The following is a 21,229-nucleotide window of genomic DNA, read 5'->3' as shown; positions in this document are numbered from 1 at the left end:
GCGTGTCATGAAAGAAGATTTGAGCTTTCGTGTTTACCGTATCATATTTAATTGATAAGCTTATTTATTGATAAGCTTGATAAAATTGATAAGCTAGCTTATTTATGTGCGCTGTTCAGTGTTCAATAAAAGTCTAAATTAAATCATTTGAATGATGAACTCACCAGTTGATCTCTTGAACAAGTCCGGATGAGCAACTGACGAGCGCTTCGGCAGATTTGATGTGTTGCATTCCATGGCAACACATTATTGAAAGCAAAGTTTGCAGAGTGGTGCATTGAGGTCTGTTTCTACACTATTCTCATTAATTTAGTAGGCAAAGTAATGCCTTATTTCACTCATACTCTCTCTATTTATTAATTTCGGGCGTGTAGAAATCCGAATGAGCTTCATTTCCACCGTGTTCCTTCGTTTGCCAGTTTCGCGTGACTCGCGGCAGTTTCGGTAGCGCACTGCCGCCTAGTGGAGAACTTCGGAACAGCAGCTCATCAAATACCGAATTTAACAAAATGATGATATTGTACCGTTTGAAATTTATTATATACCGGTATTTTTGCCGCGCATCCCTACTATGCTCACAATAAGAGATGTAGGCTACTGTAAATAGAACTGTCTTGATAAATAACAAGTGATTTTTCAGAAATCGAAGCATCTATTCAGATCTTGACCATAGTCAGGGTGGCGTTATTATCATTTCAGCTCTATACTGCATGTACAGTGAAATGAAACAGCGTTTCACATGACTGTAAAATACCTCAAGCAGTAGTAAACACTTCTAAGAATGATATATGAATGCTTATTAAAACCATTTGGCTTAGTCTCTCACATATGTTTACTGTTACCATCCTCGCAGTTTATCTGTTGGACTGTCACCAAACACAGCTCCTATGTGATTTGAGACAAATCGAAGGTTGAGAAGACGTGTTTTAGCAAACGTATTTGATTTCTCTATTCCTCACTATGGCTGACTGTCTGCAGAACAACATAGTGTGATTTAACACTTCAAGTTATTGGATCCTAACGTTGTTTTTCTGCTATGCCTCACAGGAACAGTGCTATCAGGATGTTGATGCTGGATGGGATGCCAGCCCTGCCAGTTAAAATCGATCCTGCAGAGTCACAGAGACGGGTAAGAGGTCAAAGCGATGTCACACCGGTGTAATCAGAGGCTTCCAACACCCAATAGCATAGTCACGCAGTTTGGATCACTGCGAACGCAAACAGAGTTAATGCAAACCAGTGCTGTTATAGGATTTCTGCATTCTTGAAACACCACTTGACCGATCAAATCAAACTAAGTGTTATACATATTCTGGTGGGTGAATGTCACAAAGCCTAAATAAATGAAGGCTTTAATAGATAAAGTAAGAAGTCGATTTTTAATGAGATTTTTTTTTTATTGAGTGACAGGACAATTACTTTCCTAATTATTTACACCCACATGCAACACAGTCAAAGCAAAATTGATTCTGACACATTCCTTCAACATTTCTCACATTATCACAGTTTATAGTTTTCATTATAGTTCACAGTTTATCACAGTTCGCTATAGTTTGGAAAATGGTAATAAAATATGACAAGAATCAAGTCAGTTGATATTTCACTGGTTTTGGCCATTTTTCTGTCTCACAAATGAATTAGGTTGAATAGTGAACAGCTTTCAGCTGTATATGTTATACAATATATACACTCACCGGCCACTTTATTAGGTACCCCATGCTAGTAACGGGTTGGACCCCCTTTTGCCTTCAGAACTGCCTCAATTCTTCGTGGCATAGATTCAACAAGGTGCTGGAAGCATTCCTCAGGGAGTTTGGTCCATATTGACATGATGGCATCACACTGTTGCCGCAGATTTGTCGGCTGCACATCCATGATGCAAATCTCCCGTTCCACCACATCTCAAAGATGCTCTATTGGATTGAGATCTGGTGACTGTGGAGGCCATTTGAGTACAGCGAACTCATTGTCATGTTCAAGAAACCAGTCTGAGATGATTCCAGCTTTATAACATGGCACATTATCCTGCTGAAAGTAGCCATCAGAAGTTGGGTACATTGTGGTCATAAAGGGATGGACATGGTCAGCAACAATACTCAGGTAGGCTGTGGCGTTGCAACGATGCTCAATTGGTACCAAGGGGCCCAAAGAGTGCCAAGAAAATATTCCCCACACCATGACACCACCACCACCAGCCTGAACCGTTGATACAAGGCAGGATGGATCCATGCTTTCATGTTGTAGACGCCAAATTCTGAACCTACCATCCGAATGTCGCAGCAGAAATCGAGACTCATCAGACCAGGCAACGTTTTTCCAATCTTCTATTGTCCAATTTCGATGAGCTTGTGAAAATTGTAGCCTCAGTTTCCTGTTCTTAGCTGAAAGGAGTGGCACCCGGTGTGGTCTTCTGCTGCTGTAGCCCATCTGCCTCAAAGTTCGACGTACTGTGCGTTCAGAGATGCTCTTCTGCCCACCTTGGTTGTAACGGGTGGTTATTTGAGTCACTGTTGCCCTTCTATCAGCTCGAACCAGTCTGGCCATTCTCCTCTGACCTCTGGCATCAACAAGGCATTTCCGCCCACAGAACTGCCGCTCACTGGATGTTTTTTCTTTTTCGGACCATTCTCTGTAAACCCTAGAGATGGTTGTGCGTGAAAATCCCAGTAGATTAGCAGTTTCTGAAATACTCAGACCAGCCCTTCTGGCACCAACAATCATGCCACGTTCAAAGTCACTCAAATCACCTTTCTTCCCCATACTGATGCTCGGTTTGAACTGCAGGAGATTGTCTTGACCATGTCTACATGCCTAAATGCACTGAGTTGCCGCCATGTGATTGGCTGCTTAGAAATTAAGTGTTAACGAGCAGTTGGACAGGTGTACCTAATAAAGTGGCCGGTGAGTGTATGTTAAACAAGGGCAAATGTGTCTACTTGTAATGAAAATAAATGTTACAATGCAAAAATCGTTATGGTCCTACCCCTAAAAATAAGCCTCATTGTGCTACATATATGCTCTCTCTCTCTCTCTCTCTCTCTCTCTCTCTCTCTCTCTCTCTCTCTCTCAATATATATATATATATATATACATATATATATATGAAGAGTTCAGATGCAAAAGCCTCTAAATGCCATTTGAAATTTTCTTCTAAAATGACCATTTTTATCAAGCTTGTATATTTAATAGATTACCTATTAATTGTCATTTAAGTGAAATTACTGAACTTAAATATACAAGCTTGATAAAAATGATCGTTTTAGAAGAAAATTTCAAATGGCATTTAGAGGCTTTTGCATCTGAACTCTTCATATATATAATTTATTTATTTATTTTTATTTTTGGGTGAAATGCCAGGACTTTTTCTTAGTAGCACCAAGTAACCGTGCTTTAATTTGCCTTTAGCATACTGTGTATTGCTTGTCTACTCTAGTGGTTTAGATTAAGGTGTCTGATGTTTGAAGTCTTCAGGATGCGTGCCAGATTTTCAGGCCTGACCAAATAAGCATATGCACGTGTTTCCCCCACTCCCCGTGTCCCATGCTCTCGTTTTCCATTCTCATGCACCGCTAAACCCCCACACATAACATTTTGCACCCTTTTTTACCCGTTTTAACAGTTGTCATTGTCGTCCCGTTGTCCGGGTCGAGTGCAGGATGTGCGTGGGCCACGCAGCTCATCTTTGAAGTGTGTTAAATCAACAGGCAACGCAGATGCCAAAACGTGCTTCTAGTTTAAGTGGGCTCAACGCCAAGCCCCTTTTCTTGGAAATGCATTGCTCCCCACTAAAGCCGTCCTCACCAGAAGCTATTCGGATTCGGAAAATTAGCCATAATGACTGGTAGCCCCCCATTCGAGGGGTTGGATGTGGGCCGTGCAGGATGGGAGGGATAGGAAGGTAGTAAAGGTGAAGCATGAGTCGGAGAGAGAGAAATGGGGTAGAGATGAAGTTTCAAAACATGTTCCATTTCGGCTGAACAGCCTCCAAGTCAACCGCAGTAAAAAACAGAAGGGAAATTTTTGGGCTAGAAATAATGCTGCCAGGAGACCACTTTTTGTCCATGATTTCATTGAGTCTGAGTGAGTGCTTCTGAGATGTTTGACTGGAATGTTTTGGCGATTTTCTGATATTAATTTAGGATAAAAGCCCGAAAGACTGCTTTTTCTTCAATTATTTTTTTTTTGTGATGTGTTTTCCTCTCACATCATAAACAAATAAGTGACGAATAGCCAAGTGTGGTGGTGTCCCATAGAGCTGGTAAGTCCCGCCCCTTCAGCTAACCTCGCTGGACCTCTAGGTTGAAAAATCGTCAATGCAAGTGAATGAGAGAAAATAATTATTTTCTAATCCCGTTTGAATTTTGCAATGAATGTGAACATATGTTGTCTGTGAATTTTTTATATAAAGTTTCGTGTAAAGAATTCTACAATTTAGCGGGTAGAGTTTTCATACGGTTAGACTTTGTGTGAGAGCCCTTTGTGGACTACAACTCTTTCGACATGTTTGATATACATCACCCCCAATAGCACACGGATCCCGCTAAACATGCCTGTGTCCTTGGTGCAATTGGTGCACAAACTAGTTGAGCGTGGTGAAAACCGTGATTTGTGGAGGGAAAATGTGTAATGCGGCGAGGTCACATATGCGACGTGTAGTCTTTCTCGTTATGTCTATTCCACAACTGCTAGCCAAAGAATCATACAATATACTGTCAAACTCGTTACATGAGAAATTATATAAAAAATTCACAGACAACATATGTTACATTCATGGCACAATTCAAACAGGATAAGAAATTTAATTTTTTCTCTCATTCACTTGCATTGACGCTTTTTCACTTGGAGTTTTACGGATGGGCGGGACTTAAGAATTTGTGCTCTGCAAGTCTGCATTTCATCCAAGTGCACACACACAGCAGTGAGTATTGAACACAAACACACCGTGAACACGCACCCGGAGCAATACAAATACTCAATACATACTGTATGTGTTGCTAGTCCCTATTTATGAAGCATTAGCCCCCTGTCTTTTATATCAGCCCTTCTAAAGTTAGCAATCTGAGGTTATTTCACTCAGAACCTCCCCTTATCAGACATTAAAAATGTTGAGTATAATCCTCTAGTCAGTGACACACCTGGTTATCACTTGATTATTTGATTTGGTGCTCAGCAACATTTCTTATTGTTATCCATGTTGAAAAATGTTGTGCTGATACATTGTGATAGTGTTTTAATGAATTCTTTGATGAATAGAGTTTAATTTAAATAGAAATATTTTGTAACATTATAAATGTTCTAATTGATTTCCTTGCTGAATACACATCATGGACCTTTACCTTGACTGCCTAACTCAAGCTGCTTCGTCTTCAGCCATTTTCTAGAAACGGCTGAAGATGCATCTTTTCCATCAACACTTGGCCCATTAATGCTAACACATACTATTCTATATATCTACTGTAAATTCTTGCAATGTGTACTGTGCTAGATTTATTGTAACTGGTCCCAGCACTTGCATATTGTTGCCCTATTGTTCTGGTTGGTTTCTATTGCTCTACTTTGGATAAAAGCGAAATATTTAAATGTAAAATGTGAACTCACTCTAATCACTTAATCACTCTAATGTCATCAAAAACCTACGACTTACTTCTTTGGAACACAATAGATGTTTATGTTGTGTCATGCATGTTTGGGATGGCAAAGTTTCTTTAAAGCCTTAAATATTCCTCTACAACATCAAAAAATGACTATTTAACTGATTTCCTTCTGTCTCTTTCTTCACAGTCTCCTGTGATCCATGACTATACAGAGATGGGCGTGTTGGTGTTAAACCGCAGATTTCGGACACAGTCGGATGACAGACGGTTCCTGTCCGACCCCTTCCAGACACAAACAGAGCCAGTGGACCTGTCCACCAACAGAGCCAGAACCTCCCCGTCACTTTCAGCACCGTCATCTTTATCCTCGTCTCCCTCGTCCTCGTCCTCATCGTCAATACGATTCTGTCCACGCTCCCCTCCATCCAGCAAGTCTCTGTCATCTTCATCACCGTCATCATCATTATCCATGCCTTTATCTTCCTCGACTTCAGTGATAACCCCAGTTCCTCGTTTGAAGATGTCTCCGTCCTGCTCTGGCCCAGTGCTGGCATCTCCCCCATCCAGGAGTCTCCAGGGGCAGTCGTTTTTGCACATACCCCAGCTGATGCCTCCTTGCTCCAGCCCGATCCACCTCCACCCACGCAGGGTGCCGGTGGTGATGCAGCCCATGCCGCTGATCTACACTGGGGTGAGATCGCTGGGTAACAGCAGGCTCATGATGCCGCTGCTAGAGGAAAACAGGATGCACAGGAAAGGTGAGACATAAGCATCTTACACCGTGTCTACACCAAAGACAAAAGCACACAGAACCAGTGTTTGGAATTAACAAACGTCAAATGCGGGTAAAAATCAGCTTTGGCGAGTAACACTGTCAAATCACTAGCGATTTTGGCGTGTTACTTATTATATCGTTTACTCACTTTGCTGGGGAAGTTTGTGTAAGCCAAATCTGCTCAGATATTGCGCAAATACTCAACTTGTGAGTCATCATGATATATTAAATATAATCTGTGCATATCTGGCTTACTTGAACATGCACGTCACTACGCAACAAATAGTGGCACGCCTGTTCATTTGCATTGAAGCAATAGCGAAGATTAAAAAAGCATTTGGTTAACAGAAATGACATTTTATTTTCCAACGTCCTGTATTGATCTGTCCACCTAAAATACATTTATGGTGATTAGGAAAGGCTGGATGACAAGATTTTGTTTGAATACGAAATTAATGTATGAAATCCAAATTGTGTATATATATATATATATATATATATATATATATATATATATATATTAACTTTTGAGGAATATTTAAGAGTATATTACATTTACATTTTACATTACATTTATTAATTTATCTGATGCTTTTTATCCAAAGCGACTTAAAATTGCTATATATGTCAGAGGTCGCAAGCCTCTGGAGCAACTAGCGGTTAAGTGTCTTGCTCAGGGACACATTGGTTAACAGGGACACACCAAAGGCATGTGTCTTTCCACTGCGCCATCACCACCCCATATTTCCATATATATAACATCTATGTGGTGCAGTTTATCCGGTTTATTTCTTCTTTTTTTCTTGTTTTTCGGTCCTGAATGGACAGTAATGGACAGTAAAATTAGTAGCCAAATTGGCCAGTGAGTGAGAAAGTTAATTTCAAACCCTGCATAGAATCCATTATAAACAGTGATGCTGTCTACATTGGATGCGACAAGGTGTGACACAACATGGCAAAATCAGGCATGAAGAAAAAATGGATTTGCAACTGTCGCTTTGTCGCAGTCATGTAGACAGCTTCAAGCTGTTGGCAAATTACTGAACTGATAAGCCCTGCTTGTTATATATCAATTTGTCTGTCAAACTTACTGAACTGTCTGTGACACAAACCTCCTATTTTGGCTAATTCCCAGCATATGATAAAAAAAAGGTGTTTCTCATTTATATTTAGTTTAACTTGATGTACTAAAATAACTAAAACTAAAACTAAAAATATATTAAAAAAAAATAGACATAAAAATTGCAAAAAGCAAAATGACATAATTTAAAAGGAAAATGGAAAACTCAAAAATAATAACCAATTCAAAATATTAATAAAACCCACAAAAGTATCTCAATGATAAAAGTCGGATGAATCTCTGCTGTAAACCGCATGTACAAAATAATGTTTTGAAAGATCGCCTAAAAGCAAAACATCTACATAAGTTGTAAACAAACAAAAGGAATAGTAGAAGTACAGTGGATGTTTTAAGAAATGTGAAAAATGTATTAAAATAGTGTCGTTCTTTATGGATCGTTCTTATAAAATCGTTCTTTATGAATATACCTTTGTTCATTGTACACTTCTGTGATTTTGTTTAGTTTAGTTTTTTTCTGTTCATGCAGCCAATTTCGTTTAAGAAAAACACACAAAATCACAATATTTGCAGAAATCATCCTTAACACATTTCCTTTGTGTTAATGTCAATGACTTCCACTTATAAATTTAGTACTTTTTTCATCTTCAACCATTATATTTAGTGTTTAAACATAACAACCCGATACAAAAGCCTTTGCTTTCTTTTTATTGTGCGATGATAAACTGCATTTAAACTAATTTATCCCAAACTCCTCAGGTGCACCAGCAAGCGTGCTGACTCTTGACATCATGTACATAGAAAAGCGGTGGGTGAGGTTAAGAAATCCATCCTTCTGCAAAGTATTTCATTCTCCTCCTTTCACCACTTTCCTCTCTCCTCCTCCGTAGGTGCAAAGCACTGCTTTTTAAAAGCCTCTCTTCGAGTTTCCGTGTTTCTGGCAGGGTCAGTGACAGAATCCAGAGCCCAGCGGTGTGTTAGACAGGCTCAGCTCTTATAAGTGCAGCTCCATTGTGCTCGGCTCTTTATATTCCTCAAAACAGACGGCCACTAAATCCCTGCAGGAAGTAGATGCTATGGCAAAAACTTTGCTTAGCTAAAAAAGGGCACTTGGGTTTATTAGTGACAAAGCTTATGTGGAAACACAATAGCATCTGCAAAAAATACACACACTCACACACAAAATATACATATGTATATATATATATATATATATATATATATATATATATATATATATATATATTTGCAATATGTTCTCAAATTAATATCAGTTTGATTCATTATAAGGTAAGTCACTTAAATACCCCGAGCTATCTCTCTCTCTCTCTCTCTCACGCTCTCACACACACACACACACACACACACACACACACACACACACACACACACATAAATCCTTTTTTTCTGAAAGCTTGCCTCTGGGCAACAAAGCTGTTTTTAATGGGCTCTGTGGCTAGGAAGTATTTCCATTCATTCTCTCTCATCCTTTTTTTTTTTTTTTTTTTTTGTAGATAGAGGTTTGAGATGTCCTACGTCATATAAGTATCTGTATTAATTTGTGTGTATGTTGTGTCTCGGAGCGCTTTTTGCTATAGGCTGACCAGTCAGAGAAGGGCATTTATCTACATCAGAAGCCCACTGTGTGTGAGCAAACAAGCAGGTTGACACATAATTAGGCCTGTGCAGTTCACACTTTGATGATCCAATTTCAGTTCATTAAAACATTCACGATTCTCACACAGAGACCAGCCCCCTATCTTGAGGGTCCGAGCCCTTATGCTCTGCAATCTCTCATGAAGTATCCATGGCAACAAGACATGGGATGACAGAAGACAACAAAGAGCTTTGGAATTGCTATTACAACCAAACAAAAACAAAACAAACCAATACAGACATGCCAAGCTCTCTTATTATAGGAATAGAGTGAACTATATTCGGTCATTCATTTGAGCTAGGAACAGTTGAGTTCAATCAAAAAGTACAATGTTGTCATTATTTACTCATGTGCATGTCGTTTCGCATGGCAAAGTGGACATTGTGTTCTTGACATTCTCATAATTAATTATAATTAATCTCATAATTAATCAATAATCATAAGTGAACATCAAAACATCAAGCCTGCTCAGTTTACACAGCTGAGGTTGATATTATTTTAGTACTTCAACTTATTATTATTTCAGATAGTTGTCAAGGCAACGTAATTTGTGTTAAGGTTTTCAATCTAATATTTATATTTCAGCTTCAGATTTCATTTCACAAAAAAATATTTTTAATATTTTTTTTTTATTTTACAATACCTACACTGATGTCATTTAACATTAAACTTAAATGTCATATTCCAGCTTTATTTCAATTGACAAAAAAAAATAGTCTTAGTTTACAATACAAATTAAATTTAAATATTAATTACATTAACTTTTTAATTTTAAACATAAAAACAAAGGTATTTTTATGACTACAGATAACTTCATGTGTACTATTTTAATGGTGATTTTATGCTGTCTATCAAAGCTTTTATTTAAACATTAATCAAAGTGCCATTGAATTAGAATCTTAGTTTTTTTTTTTTTTGTGTCTGTTGGTCTATTGTGCTACGGCCATAGAATCAAACTGTAGAGTCAGTGTCCACATAACTGAATCATTTCTCATCAAACACCAGCATTTCAGAGGTCACATACAGTAAATACATAACGTTATGCTACAGAAATCCATGTACAAACTCTGCATCAAGTACGGAAAACCAACACTGGGTTTGTTTGGACTGCAGTATCTGATTGTAAGTTGTGGAATTATTTAATCAGATGTACATTGAAAATTCAACTGTAAAAACTTTTGTTTTTATGCAGTCACACACCGAATCGCAGATGGACTGTCACCACGGCGATCTTTGAGTGACAGCGAGGATGATGACCTGCCCAACGTGACCTTGGAGAGTGTGAATGAAACAGGATCCACGGCCCTGACTATCGCCCGCGCTGTCCAAGAGTAAAGACACACTTTTTTGTTAATCAGCAGTATTTATAATGCAGTCTACTACCTACCTAACTATCTACTCACACACTGCACACACACACACACACACACACTGACATATGATTCATATATATACTGTATATATACAGTATATAAATGTAATAATAGATACACATATTATATAAACACAAACGTTTATGAGATGCTATTAATCGAGATAAATCGATTTGACAGCACTAAGATAAAGGTAAACATACATATTACTTGTTATAACCTTTATTTTACCAGGAAAGAAGCACACTGAGTTTAAGAATCTCTTTTAGAAGAGTGTCCTGGTGTAAAAAAAAATAACATCCAACAATACAGACACATATACACACAAGCAACTCTAATAAAATTTCACTGAGATACTAACTGTTGTGCTTAGACTAGGGATGGCTCGATACCACAATTTTGGCTTCGATGCGATACCAGAACCTAATACCTCGGTATCGATACTAAATCGATACCACAGTCGGAAAAAAAAAAAGTCTAAATTTAAGCGAATTGAAACAATTTTATTAAACACTGCTTGAAACTCTCAACTACCATATGTGCAAAGAAAAGTATCCAAAAAAAAAAAAAACATATCACAATTTTAAAAATAAACAAATTATGTGTAGGTAAAATTTTGATTTGGGAGGAAAAAAAACACTGATATTATACAATTAAAATAGGTTAATATCTATAATAATAGATTAACATAATAGAATAAATGAAATGACGTAAACCATTAGCTGTCATGCATCAACAGAGAATTATCAACATTTATTGCATTTATTGTGTTTGGGTTTGGGTTCATATTATGCATATAATGCATTGCAAAAAGTAATGTTATGATGCTAAACATTTATTAGGATATTACATTTTTAGGTCATTTTATTACTGATTGATCTAGATTAATCAATGCTATATTGTTAGGCCAGGTTCCTTAGTGAATGTTGACAAATGTAGCTTAATTGTAGGCTAATATTATTAATATTTATATTACTACCATCTCTCTCTCTCTATGGGTCTCCACAGCGGCAGCAATGCCATTCATTTTACTATCACTTTTATGCTTTATTAATTCAAATTAAATTAATATATTTGTTTGAAACTGCAAAAATGATGAGATCATGAGACGGTAACTGAATTGGTTCTAGCGTGTCATGAAAGAAGATTTGAGCTTTCGTGTTTACCGTATCATATTTAATTGATAAGCTTATTTATTGATAAGCTTGATAAAATTGATAAGCTAGCTTATTTATGTGCGCTGTTCAGTGTTCAATAAAAGTCTAAATTAAATCATTTGAATGATGAACTCACCAGTTGATCTCTTGAACAAGTCCGGATGAGCAACTGACGAGCGCTTCGGCAGATTTGATGTGTTGCATTCCATGGCAACACATTATTGAAAGCAAAGTTTGCAGAGTGGTGCATTGAGGTCTGTTTCTACACTATTCTCATTAATTTAGTAGGCAAAGTAATGCCTTATTTCACTCATACTCTCTCTATTTATTAATTTCGGGCGTGTAGAAATCCGAATGAGCTTCATTTCCACCGTGCTCCTTCGTTTGCCAGTTTCGCGTGACTCGCGGCAGTTTCGGTAGCGCACTGCCGCCTAGTGGAGAACTTCGGAACAGCAGCTCATCAAATACCGAATTTAACAAAATGATGATATTGCGTTTGAAATTTATTATATACCGCGCATCCCTAGCTTAGACCATAAATTGAAGGATCTACGATCGCACTTTGTTAGTATTAATGCTAGTATTAATGTTGGACAAGAGAATAAGTAGACACACGCACTCAAATGACTTAGTCTGCCATTTTGGGATTACTTACAAAAATTCTACCATGAAATGAGTGTGTGATCTTTTTTAAAGCACCCCTATTATGCTTTTTCAGATATTGCGTTTCATATAGTGGTTTATATATCTGTTTGTGAATGTAAAAGGTCTGCAGAGTTTCAAAGATCAAAGTGCATGACAAATAGAGTTATTGTCTCCCAAAAGATTTGCAAAACGAATCATTCACTCCTCTTGGCGAATCAGTTCGTCAAAGAAACCGAACTGATCAAAGATTCATTTGTGAACTGGATATTGCTGTGACTGATCAGCAAAGATTGCTTTCCATTATATTTTGCACTTTGCAGCTGCAAATGTAACGAAAGGATTAAAAGTATAACTTTTCTGTTTAACATGTAGCAAGGTACAAATGGAAGGACGAATATACAGGACAGTAACAAAGTATTACTTTATTGTACAGTACACCATGACCACAACAGACTAGGCCATCTGACCAATCAGAGCAGAGCAGGCTCTCAGAAAAGATCCATTATCAAATTGTTTCAGATGTAGTTGATGCTGCAATGTATATTATGATAAAAATTAAAGTGTTTTTTATTTATTTCTTTCTTGGGTACATGTATACCCTGTTGTAGGAGACCTCCCAAACAAAATTAGGAACCTTTAAAATACCATAATTAGGGCACTTTAATGAATTGAAGAGACAGTTGTATATGCGGCACCATACTTTATTTGTTTGCGAGCTATTGCTAGAAAAATGTATTGCTTATTTATAATAAACTTCCCCCTGTGTCTGCAAGTATGGACAGAGGCAAAAAAAGCTGGCAGAATTGTCTAAATGTGTCTGGGAAGGACAAAGGTGCCAGTGTGATTTATAGCAAGGCGCAGGAGTGAATATTATTGTGAAAAAGAATGTGTGAGAGAGAGTCGCTGATTTGACCTGTTGGTTCTTCAATCAATGGGAATTCGATCCAGTGATTCATGTAGTATTTGTTTTTATAGTTTCTATACAGTTTGTGGCAAAATTTGAAATCTGACAAACCACCCTGGAGATGTTTTAAGACACCTTTAATTATATAAATAAATCCGCTAATGTTCTTTTTTTCCTTATTTATTGTGATATTATAATTAGGTTTAAATATTTAAAGTTTATGGAAAAAGTGATCATGTGACTTAACTTAAAAAAAGAAAATGTGAGGAACCCTGTTGCCTTAAAATGAATGACGTCAGATGGCGTATTCAGGGTGCACATTTTGCCATCTCGCTTTCCCTGGAAATCAAACACATGACCTTGTTTAACCAGTTGAGCTTAAGTAAGTGATCTCAGTCTCAGAGGGAGTGCTTGCTTCAAGTTGAATGTGTTGTGGACACAGGTGCAGGAGTCGATGCAGGTTTATACTGTATATTCCTTGACCCGTGGCCAGCTAGTCAATGCTGAATGGACTTCATTCTTACCTTTATTTTTCTGATAAACTGATCCCCAGACAGTGATGCTGGCCTGCACGTCACCACCTCTGGAAAGCCCCTCTGGTGTTCTCCACTGGGAAACATACAAACAAAAGACGGAACATAAATGACTGTGCTGAGTTTAGTCCGATGGCAGCTGCTGTTTTCCCATTCACAACAATCTAACATTGATTCTTACTGTACAACACTCTAGATGGAGTTCCTCTGACCTTGGACGACTAAAAATTCCACACGATGGAATGTGGAAAATAGTGACAGTGTTTTAAAAAATGTAGATATTGTTTAATGGAGGAGAAAAGATCTAGGATGTTTTCTTTCTTTCTTTTCCTCTTTGGGGCCCCAAAAGTGGTGGAGTGTGCCAAAGGCTACAGGTGCCCCCACAATGCCCCCCATCCTGCACATGAATATGCACACACACATACACACTGCACTCCTGTAGACCAAAAGAAACAGGAAGTGGCTCTGTGGGGGGGGGGGGGGGGGGTTGAAAATGCCTCTGCTGCCACACAGAAAATATTTCCAGTGAAAATTCTAATTTATCTGACAATATATAAATCAAATTCAAGATGGGATAAGAACAGGCAGATTTCCCTGACACAAAATATATTAACACAGTAAAAGCATTGGTTTTCATCAAATAAACAATTCTCATTTAATTATTAACTGAGAAAATATTGTAATGTAAAAATTAATAATAATAGTGTGTCATTTGTAAGCACCAGCAAACTGAACATATTAAGCTAGGAAACGAGAAATCATTTAACATTGGAAAAAAATGAAACATCTTGCCTGTAAACCACCCTGATAGCGCACGTACATCTCAGAGAGGTTCACATTTGTAAGACGTGTTATTTTAGTGTTTGCTCATCTGCAATACATTTCTAGGAGGTTTCCTGTCAGGCGTTAAATAGACATTCAGAAAATAGAAAGGAGAAAGGAGCGCGTCAGCCTAGCCAGTGCTCTCGGAACAGGACACAAAAATCTGAAGAAAAGGACCGGAGAACAGAACGTTTTAATATTAGTACAAAATGACCAACGTTTTGACGCACATATGTCTTCTTCAGAGTGTGAAATATATTAAAACGTTCTGTGCTCCGGTCCTGCTCCTTGGTCTTAGCAGAGAATGTCTAATTGAAGAGAATTGGCACTGGCTGGTTACTTCCGGTTTCTGGACTGGCTGCAGTAACACGTCTCTGTCCATGCGGGGGCGCTCGCAGTCGAGTGCAGAATGAATGGGAGTCAATGGGGTTTCACCCCCAGAAAACCACTTTTCTCAGGATGTAATTTTTTGTCAAGTAATTTTAAAGTTGCATTCAAAGGGGAGGGCTAAGATAATACACTCAGCTGAAAATTGCATTTTTAAGTTCACTTATCTGTTCTAAAAATCCGTTCAAAACTGTGATGACGTCACACAAAAGCAGAAAGCTAGCGTGTTCCGGCCAACAACGGCCTAACCTGTAAGAAAAAGAAATCAAAAGGACATAAGTAGGCTACTCGTTCATTCGACTTTTGGCCTATAATCTATATTGAACTTGCAGAATCAACAATAAAATCTATGTTAATTTAACGACAAGCAGGTGAAAGAGACACATTTAGCCGTTTAGCCCCATAGACTCCCATTCATTCTGCTCTCGCCCGCGATCACCTCCAGTGGAATTCTACTGGAACTGCAACCAAGATGATACACAATGGGGCTAATAGGAAGTGCCAAGGCTCTCCGTTGGACGGCTCTGGTCTTAGTCAGACCCTGGGTCCTTTTCCTCAGACATTCAGAAACATTTGACATTCATTGATTCCTATAGCTCCCTCGAGTGGCCATTTAAAGTCTTACATTTGGTGAAAGACTTTTCTGGGGTGCGTTTCCCAAAAGCATGCTAGCCAACTAGTCGCAAGTTCCGTCATTATAATAGTTCAACGAGTCAGTGTTTCCTGAAACCATCCTTCCAACAAACATTCACAAACAGCATCACAAAGTTGTGTGGTCTGAACGACAACTCTCAACTGAAGGTATAAAGGAAGGGTCAACAGAGTCACTATAGATGCCATTTCAGAAATGAATTACAGCTGTTACATGCAGGTATTTTTAAGTAATGTAAAAAACATGTATGTACACAGTAAATGGATTGTATCAAAGACAAGTCTTAGATTATGCCAGGATTAGGCCTTAGTTTAATTAGGAGGACTTTTTAAGTAGCTTTTTTTTTTAACATAACTTGGGGGAAAAAAAACATATTTTATGATATGTCAGTGCAAGATGCTTTCAGTTAAAGGAGTAGGCCTAGTTCACTTTAAAAAAAAAAAACTTTTGCTGATAATTCACTCACCCCCATGTTATCCAAGATATCCATGTCATTCTTTCTTCAGTCGAAAAGAAATTAAGGTTTTTGATGAAAACATTTCAGGATTTTTCTCCATATAATGGACTTCAATGGGAACCAAACGGTTCAAGGTCCAATAGACAGTATCAGTGCTGCAAACTGTTCAAAGGGCTTTAAACGATTTCTGTGATGCACGTTTGTCACTCTCCTATTCAAACTCGTTCATCAAAATGAAATGAACGAATCTTTTCCAGAGTCAACTTGTTAATTTCGTTCGTTGAATGAACCAAATGACATGAAAAAAGATTTGTTCATTTTGATGAACGAGTTCGAACAGGAGAGTCACGAACGCGCATCACAGAACAAAGCAAGATGACCATTTGAGCTTATAAAACTTAACTTTGTTAAATGAGTGATCGTTTAGCTTGATAAGACCCTTATTCATCGTCTGGAATCGTTTAAAGCCCTTTGAACAGTTTGCAGTTTGCACTGAAACTGTCTTTTGGACCTTGAACGTTTGGTTCCCACTGAAGTGCATTAGATGGAGAAAAAGGCTGGAATGTTTTCATCAAAAAAACTTAATTTCTTTTCGACTGAATAAAAAATGACATGGATATCTTGGATGGCATGGGGGTGAGTAAATTATCAGCAAAAGTTTTTTTTAAAGTGAACTACTCCTTTAAAATACAGTAGCCAAGTCAACATTTGAAGTGGATCAAAAACTTTCATCAAAGTACATGAATTTTGAACAATACCCGTTCTTGTCTTAAGACAACTTTGATGAACTTTTATGATCCACTTCAAATGTTGACGACTTATCCTCAAATATGCAGTTTAGTCTGGTACTAAGCCTTGTCTGTGAAATCGGGGTAAGGGCACTTGATATAAAGTGGACTTGAATAAATAATTGTATAATATTGTAATTTATTTATGAATAATGTATTTTTTCTGCCTGTCATCCTGCATAAAATAGACTACCATTATCATGCTTAACAAAAGTATTTGTCCTTAATTTCTTTTAATAACGTTAAACATCATGCTGTGATTGCAGTTCCCTGTTGCCGTTCAGTATTGAGAGTCTGCGGAGGCCCCGGCCTTCAGAGTCGCCCGACTCAAAGAGAAGACGCATTCACAGGTGTGAGTTCGAGGGCTGTAATAAGGTTTACACCAAGAGCTCTCATCTTAAAGCCCACAGACGTACACACACAGGTGAGTCTATCATCTTTTTTTAAAAAACGTCATATTCCCGTTCCATAAAAAGTCCGGTCTTTTATTGATATCTCCGTATTTTCTCTCTCAGGTGAAAAGCCATACAAGTGCACGTGGGATAACTGCACATGGAAGTTCGCTCGCTCTGACGAGCTGACACGGCATTACCGCAAACACACCGGTGTTAAACCATTCAAATGCAGCGACTGCGACCGCAGCTTCTCCCGCTCGGACCACCTCGCCCTCCACCGCCGCAGACACGTCCCACAGACATGCATAGTGTGAGAACGACACTTGACGGACAACATAAGCAGACGGAGCGGGTCTCTGTCTGCCGGTGTCGCATGCAGAAGGTCTGGAATGATTCCCCGCACAACAATAATGAGGTGAAGGACATGGGAGTTAGGACAGGAAGATGAGATCTGCCTTCCCTCATATTGTTTATCTTCTGCACTTTTATGTGAGGTTTATTCATGAAGGAGTCTTGTACTAATGAACTATTAAAAGCCATTTGCTGTTAAATGTATTTGATTCTCCAAACTTTCAGGTTTGCCTTCAGGTTTACTCATAGAAGCCTCATGGAATTGCAGTTTTTCATTTTAAACATATTTAGAATTCATTTCGTAATACTTATTTTTTTGTCTAAAAAGCATTGCAGAGTAGCCTAAGCCTCTGCAAGATTTGGTTTTGCTTTTTGCAAATAAATGTCACTTTGAAAAAAATAGGTAATAATGGCAGGGTAATAATGGCATGGCAATAATGGCACAAACACATTAGACAAAAACATAATGACATTATAACAATGCATTTACTGCAAGTTCACTTTTTAGCTTCAAACTCTGCATGGGCTACAGTTATCACTTTATTATGAAATCTGAAGTTGTTTATATATATATATATATATATATATATATATATATACACACACATAACTGAATGTGAGGAGATGGTCGTACCATTAATGTAGTGTTCTGTCCTCTCAGGACTCGTCATAATGAGAGAGACATTCTCTCACACCTTTTTAAACTTTCCTTGCATCATTTGTGCACAAAACTAGTGTAGCAGATGTCTGTATATTTTATAGTCTTTACCATGTGGTATCTAATTTTTGTTTGTTTGTATTGTATGTCATATATTTGTTCTGTATTCTAAGATTTGCACCCTTCTGTCCATAAATATGTGATGCCAAAATTTATAGTATTTTACAGGGAACCCACTGACTAAAAATCATGTGTGTAAATTAACGTCAAATGGGCATTCCTTTTTTTTTCTCTCTTCTACAATGATGTATCTGTACATGATGTTATGGTAAACATTTCAGTTTTATATGGATCTAACTGTGAATTTATATATAAATACAGTATATGTTAGAAAAAGGCATGAATAAAAGCACCGATTTGTATGTAGAGAAAATGTTTGTTTGTTTGTGTTTTTTTGTTTAAGACATAACCCAAACATGAGTTTAAAACTAATAAACAGCTTGTTGAATAGAATAGAATGATGATAATAAATTTGAAGAGAACATTGATGAAGTTTTAGAATTTGATTTAAAAAGGATATAGAAAAGTATATTTCTGTGTGTATTTCTTAGTGTGCAGATTTTACTAGTCTCTGCTGGTAGATCCCAGAACTGCACTGTTTTATGTCTTTATTATCAGTCATTCAGAGGCAACTGTGTATTTCAAAAGAATTTTAGGTACAGTAGCACTTTATTTTACAGTCGTGTTCTCCATGAACATATCATGGAGAACATGATTGCAATAACTAGATACTAACCCTGGCCTAAACATAAACTGAACCCATTTACTTTTTTTTTTTTAATCAAGTGCTTTCTTAGGTAAGAGCTTGAAATGGGCTTGTTATTGCTTACCTACCCCCATTGGCTGTTAACTCATTTTTCAGCTTTTGAAGTCAGCAATTGGCTACGAGTCCCTATTCACATACTTTATTAAGAGAAGGAATTCCTTAGATACCAGGGCCCGTATTCACAAAGAATCTTAATGCAAAGAGTAGTGCCTAGTGACAAAATTCTAAGAAAATGTGAAAATGAATTGATGAATGAAAGAAAATGTCTTAGAAATGTGGCCGTTTACTCTTAAAATTAAAGACAAAATCCTAGTGAAGAAAAAAGTTAAGTTAAGCATTAACCCGTAAAACAGGTCTTAAGGTCAAAATTGTTAGGAGTACGGACGAGGACTTTTAATAGGCTTAAGAGTTTCTTTAGCAGGGGCGAAAATGGCAGAAAGACAAAGAGGGAGAAGAATGTGTTACAGACAATGGATGACAGTGAGTTAATAAGACTCTAGATTGAAACCTGGCCGAATTTTCCTTTAAGGATGGCCTTAAAGTTCATCCACTAACTGGGCTAACAGTAAACACTGTTCCTCTGTCGGGCTTTCTCATATTTCTTGGTTTTGATTCCATGATTGTTACATAAAAACCAACATTGAAACCACCACTTAAATAGACATGCCAGCAATCAGTGCAACTTTTTTTTATTATTCTAAGCCAATCAAATACCTTATAGGAAATTAACTGCATGGTAAATACAAAATAAAAAGATTTATATACACATTTATAATGTGTGTGTGTGAGAGAGAGTGTGAGAGAGAGAGAGAGAGAGAGAGAGAGAGAGAGAGAGAGAGAGAGAGAGAGAGAGAGAGTAATTTCAAAGTGGATAGACCCTATTTTTTCCCCCCTTCTAGGACAACAAACCAATCACAGTCTTCAAAAGATTGTGTCACACATAGCAACGGGGTCAACCCCGCCTCCTCACTAAGATGAAAGTTTTTGTATTTTCCTTTTTTATTTATTTTTTATTAATGCAATATTAACAAACAGAACAAGTCGATACAAATACACAATCTATCGAAACAAGGAGAAATTATGATACAGAATACATTAAGAGAGGAGATGAAAGAAATGTAACACTATTCAACAATAGTCTTAAAGGGAAAAAAAGAGTACGAGAAGAAGGAAAAGAAAAATGAGGGCATACAAGGAAAAAAGAAAACATTAAAGGAAGAATATTAAACATGGTACAAATTCTAGATGTTTTTATTGCTTTCTTATTAAAGGGATAGTTCACTTTGAAATACATTTTTGATATGTTTTAGCTTACCTCAAGGGCATCCAAGAAGAAGATGTAGGTGTTTCCACAGTATTTTCAATTTTGACATTTTTTGGTCAAACCGTTTTTGTCTATCAGTCATATAATGCAGGTTTAGGGGGTCCACCCTGGGTTCACCTCAAAGAGCATTCACAGAGAAGTCAAAATTAAACATGATTTAATGACTCGTAAATGTAAGTACACATTGATGGCCTAAGACACGAAACGAGCGGTTTGTGTGAGAAAACGCACAGTATTAATATCGTTTTACCTCGTGTAACCACCGAAAATGATCTCTTTCACGTGTACGTCACTCATTGTTTACACAGAGATTTCGGAAGTTTTACCTTTCACTGTGAAGATCTAAACATATTTTGATAGCCTATACGGGAAATCACAATGGAAGACGATTTCGATATATCTAAATATGTTTAGTGAAAGGTAAAACTTCCAAAATCTCTGTGTAAACAATGACGTATACACGCAAGCGATCACTCACGGCGCATGCGCAGACCGAACCTGTGCCTTTAGATCAGTTGGACGTGACTGTGATTAAAAGAGGTAAAAACGATATAAATACTGTTCGTTTTCTCACACAAACCGCTCGTTTCGTGTCTTAGGCCATCAATGTGTACTTACATTTACGAGTCATTAAATCATGTTTAATTTTGACTTCTCTGTGCATGCTCTCTTAAGAGGTGAAAACAGGGTGGACCCCCTTAACATCAAGTGTATGACTGATAGACAAGAACGGTTTGACCGAAAAAATATCAAAATTGAAAATACTGTGGAAACAAAGACACCTACATCTTGGATGCCCTTGAGGTAAGCTAAAACATATCAAAAAATCATTTCAAAGTGAACTATCCCTTTA

General features: G+C 37.5%; 1 protein-coding gene across 2 annotated transcripts in view; it reads left to right on the top strand.

Annotated features, from left to right (window-relative positions):
• The window catches only part of klf12a (Kruppel like factor 12a), a 31,839-nt gene extending 13,954 nt beyond the window's left edge, over positions 1-17,885 (top strand). For both annotated transcript variants that reach the window (XM_039649541.2, XM_089132164.1), the window contains 5 exons: positions 1,048-1,129; positions 5,782-6,352; positions 10,297-10,435; positions 17,089-17,246; positions 17,338-17,885. In XM_039649541.2, coding sequence (XP_039505475.1) covers positions 1,064-1,129; positions 5,782-6,352; positions 10,297-10,435; positions 17,089-17,246; positions 17,338-17,531 — 1,128 coding nt within the window. In that variant the 5' untranslated portion in view covers positions 1,048-1,063 and the 3' untranslated portion in view covers positions 17,532-17,885. The remainder of the gene's footprint in view (positions 1-1,047; positions 1,130-5,781; positions 6,353-10,296; positions 10,436-17,088; positions 17,247-17,337) is intronic.
• The last annotated feature ends 3,344 nt before the right edge of the window (positions 17,886-21,229 follow it).

The sequence above is a fragment of the Pimephales promelas genome, chromosome 6 (assembly GCF_988280905.1).
Source record: "Pimephales promelas chromosome 6, fPimPro1.hap1.1, whole genome shotgun sequence".
NCBI lineage: Eukaryota > Metazoa > Chordata > Actinopteri > Cypriniformes > Leuciscidae > Pimephales > Pimephales promelas.
Note: the sequence above shows the minus strand (reverse complement) of the source record. Positions and strands in the feature narration are given on the sequence as shown.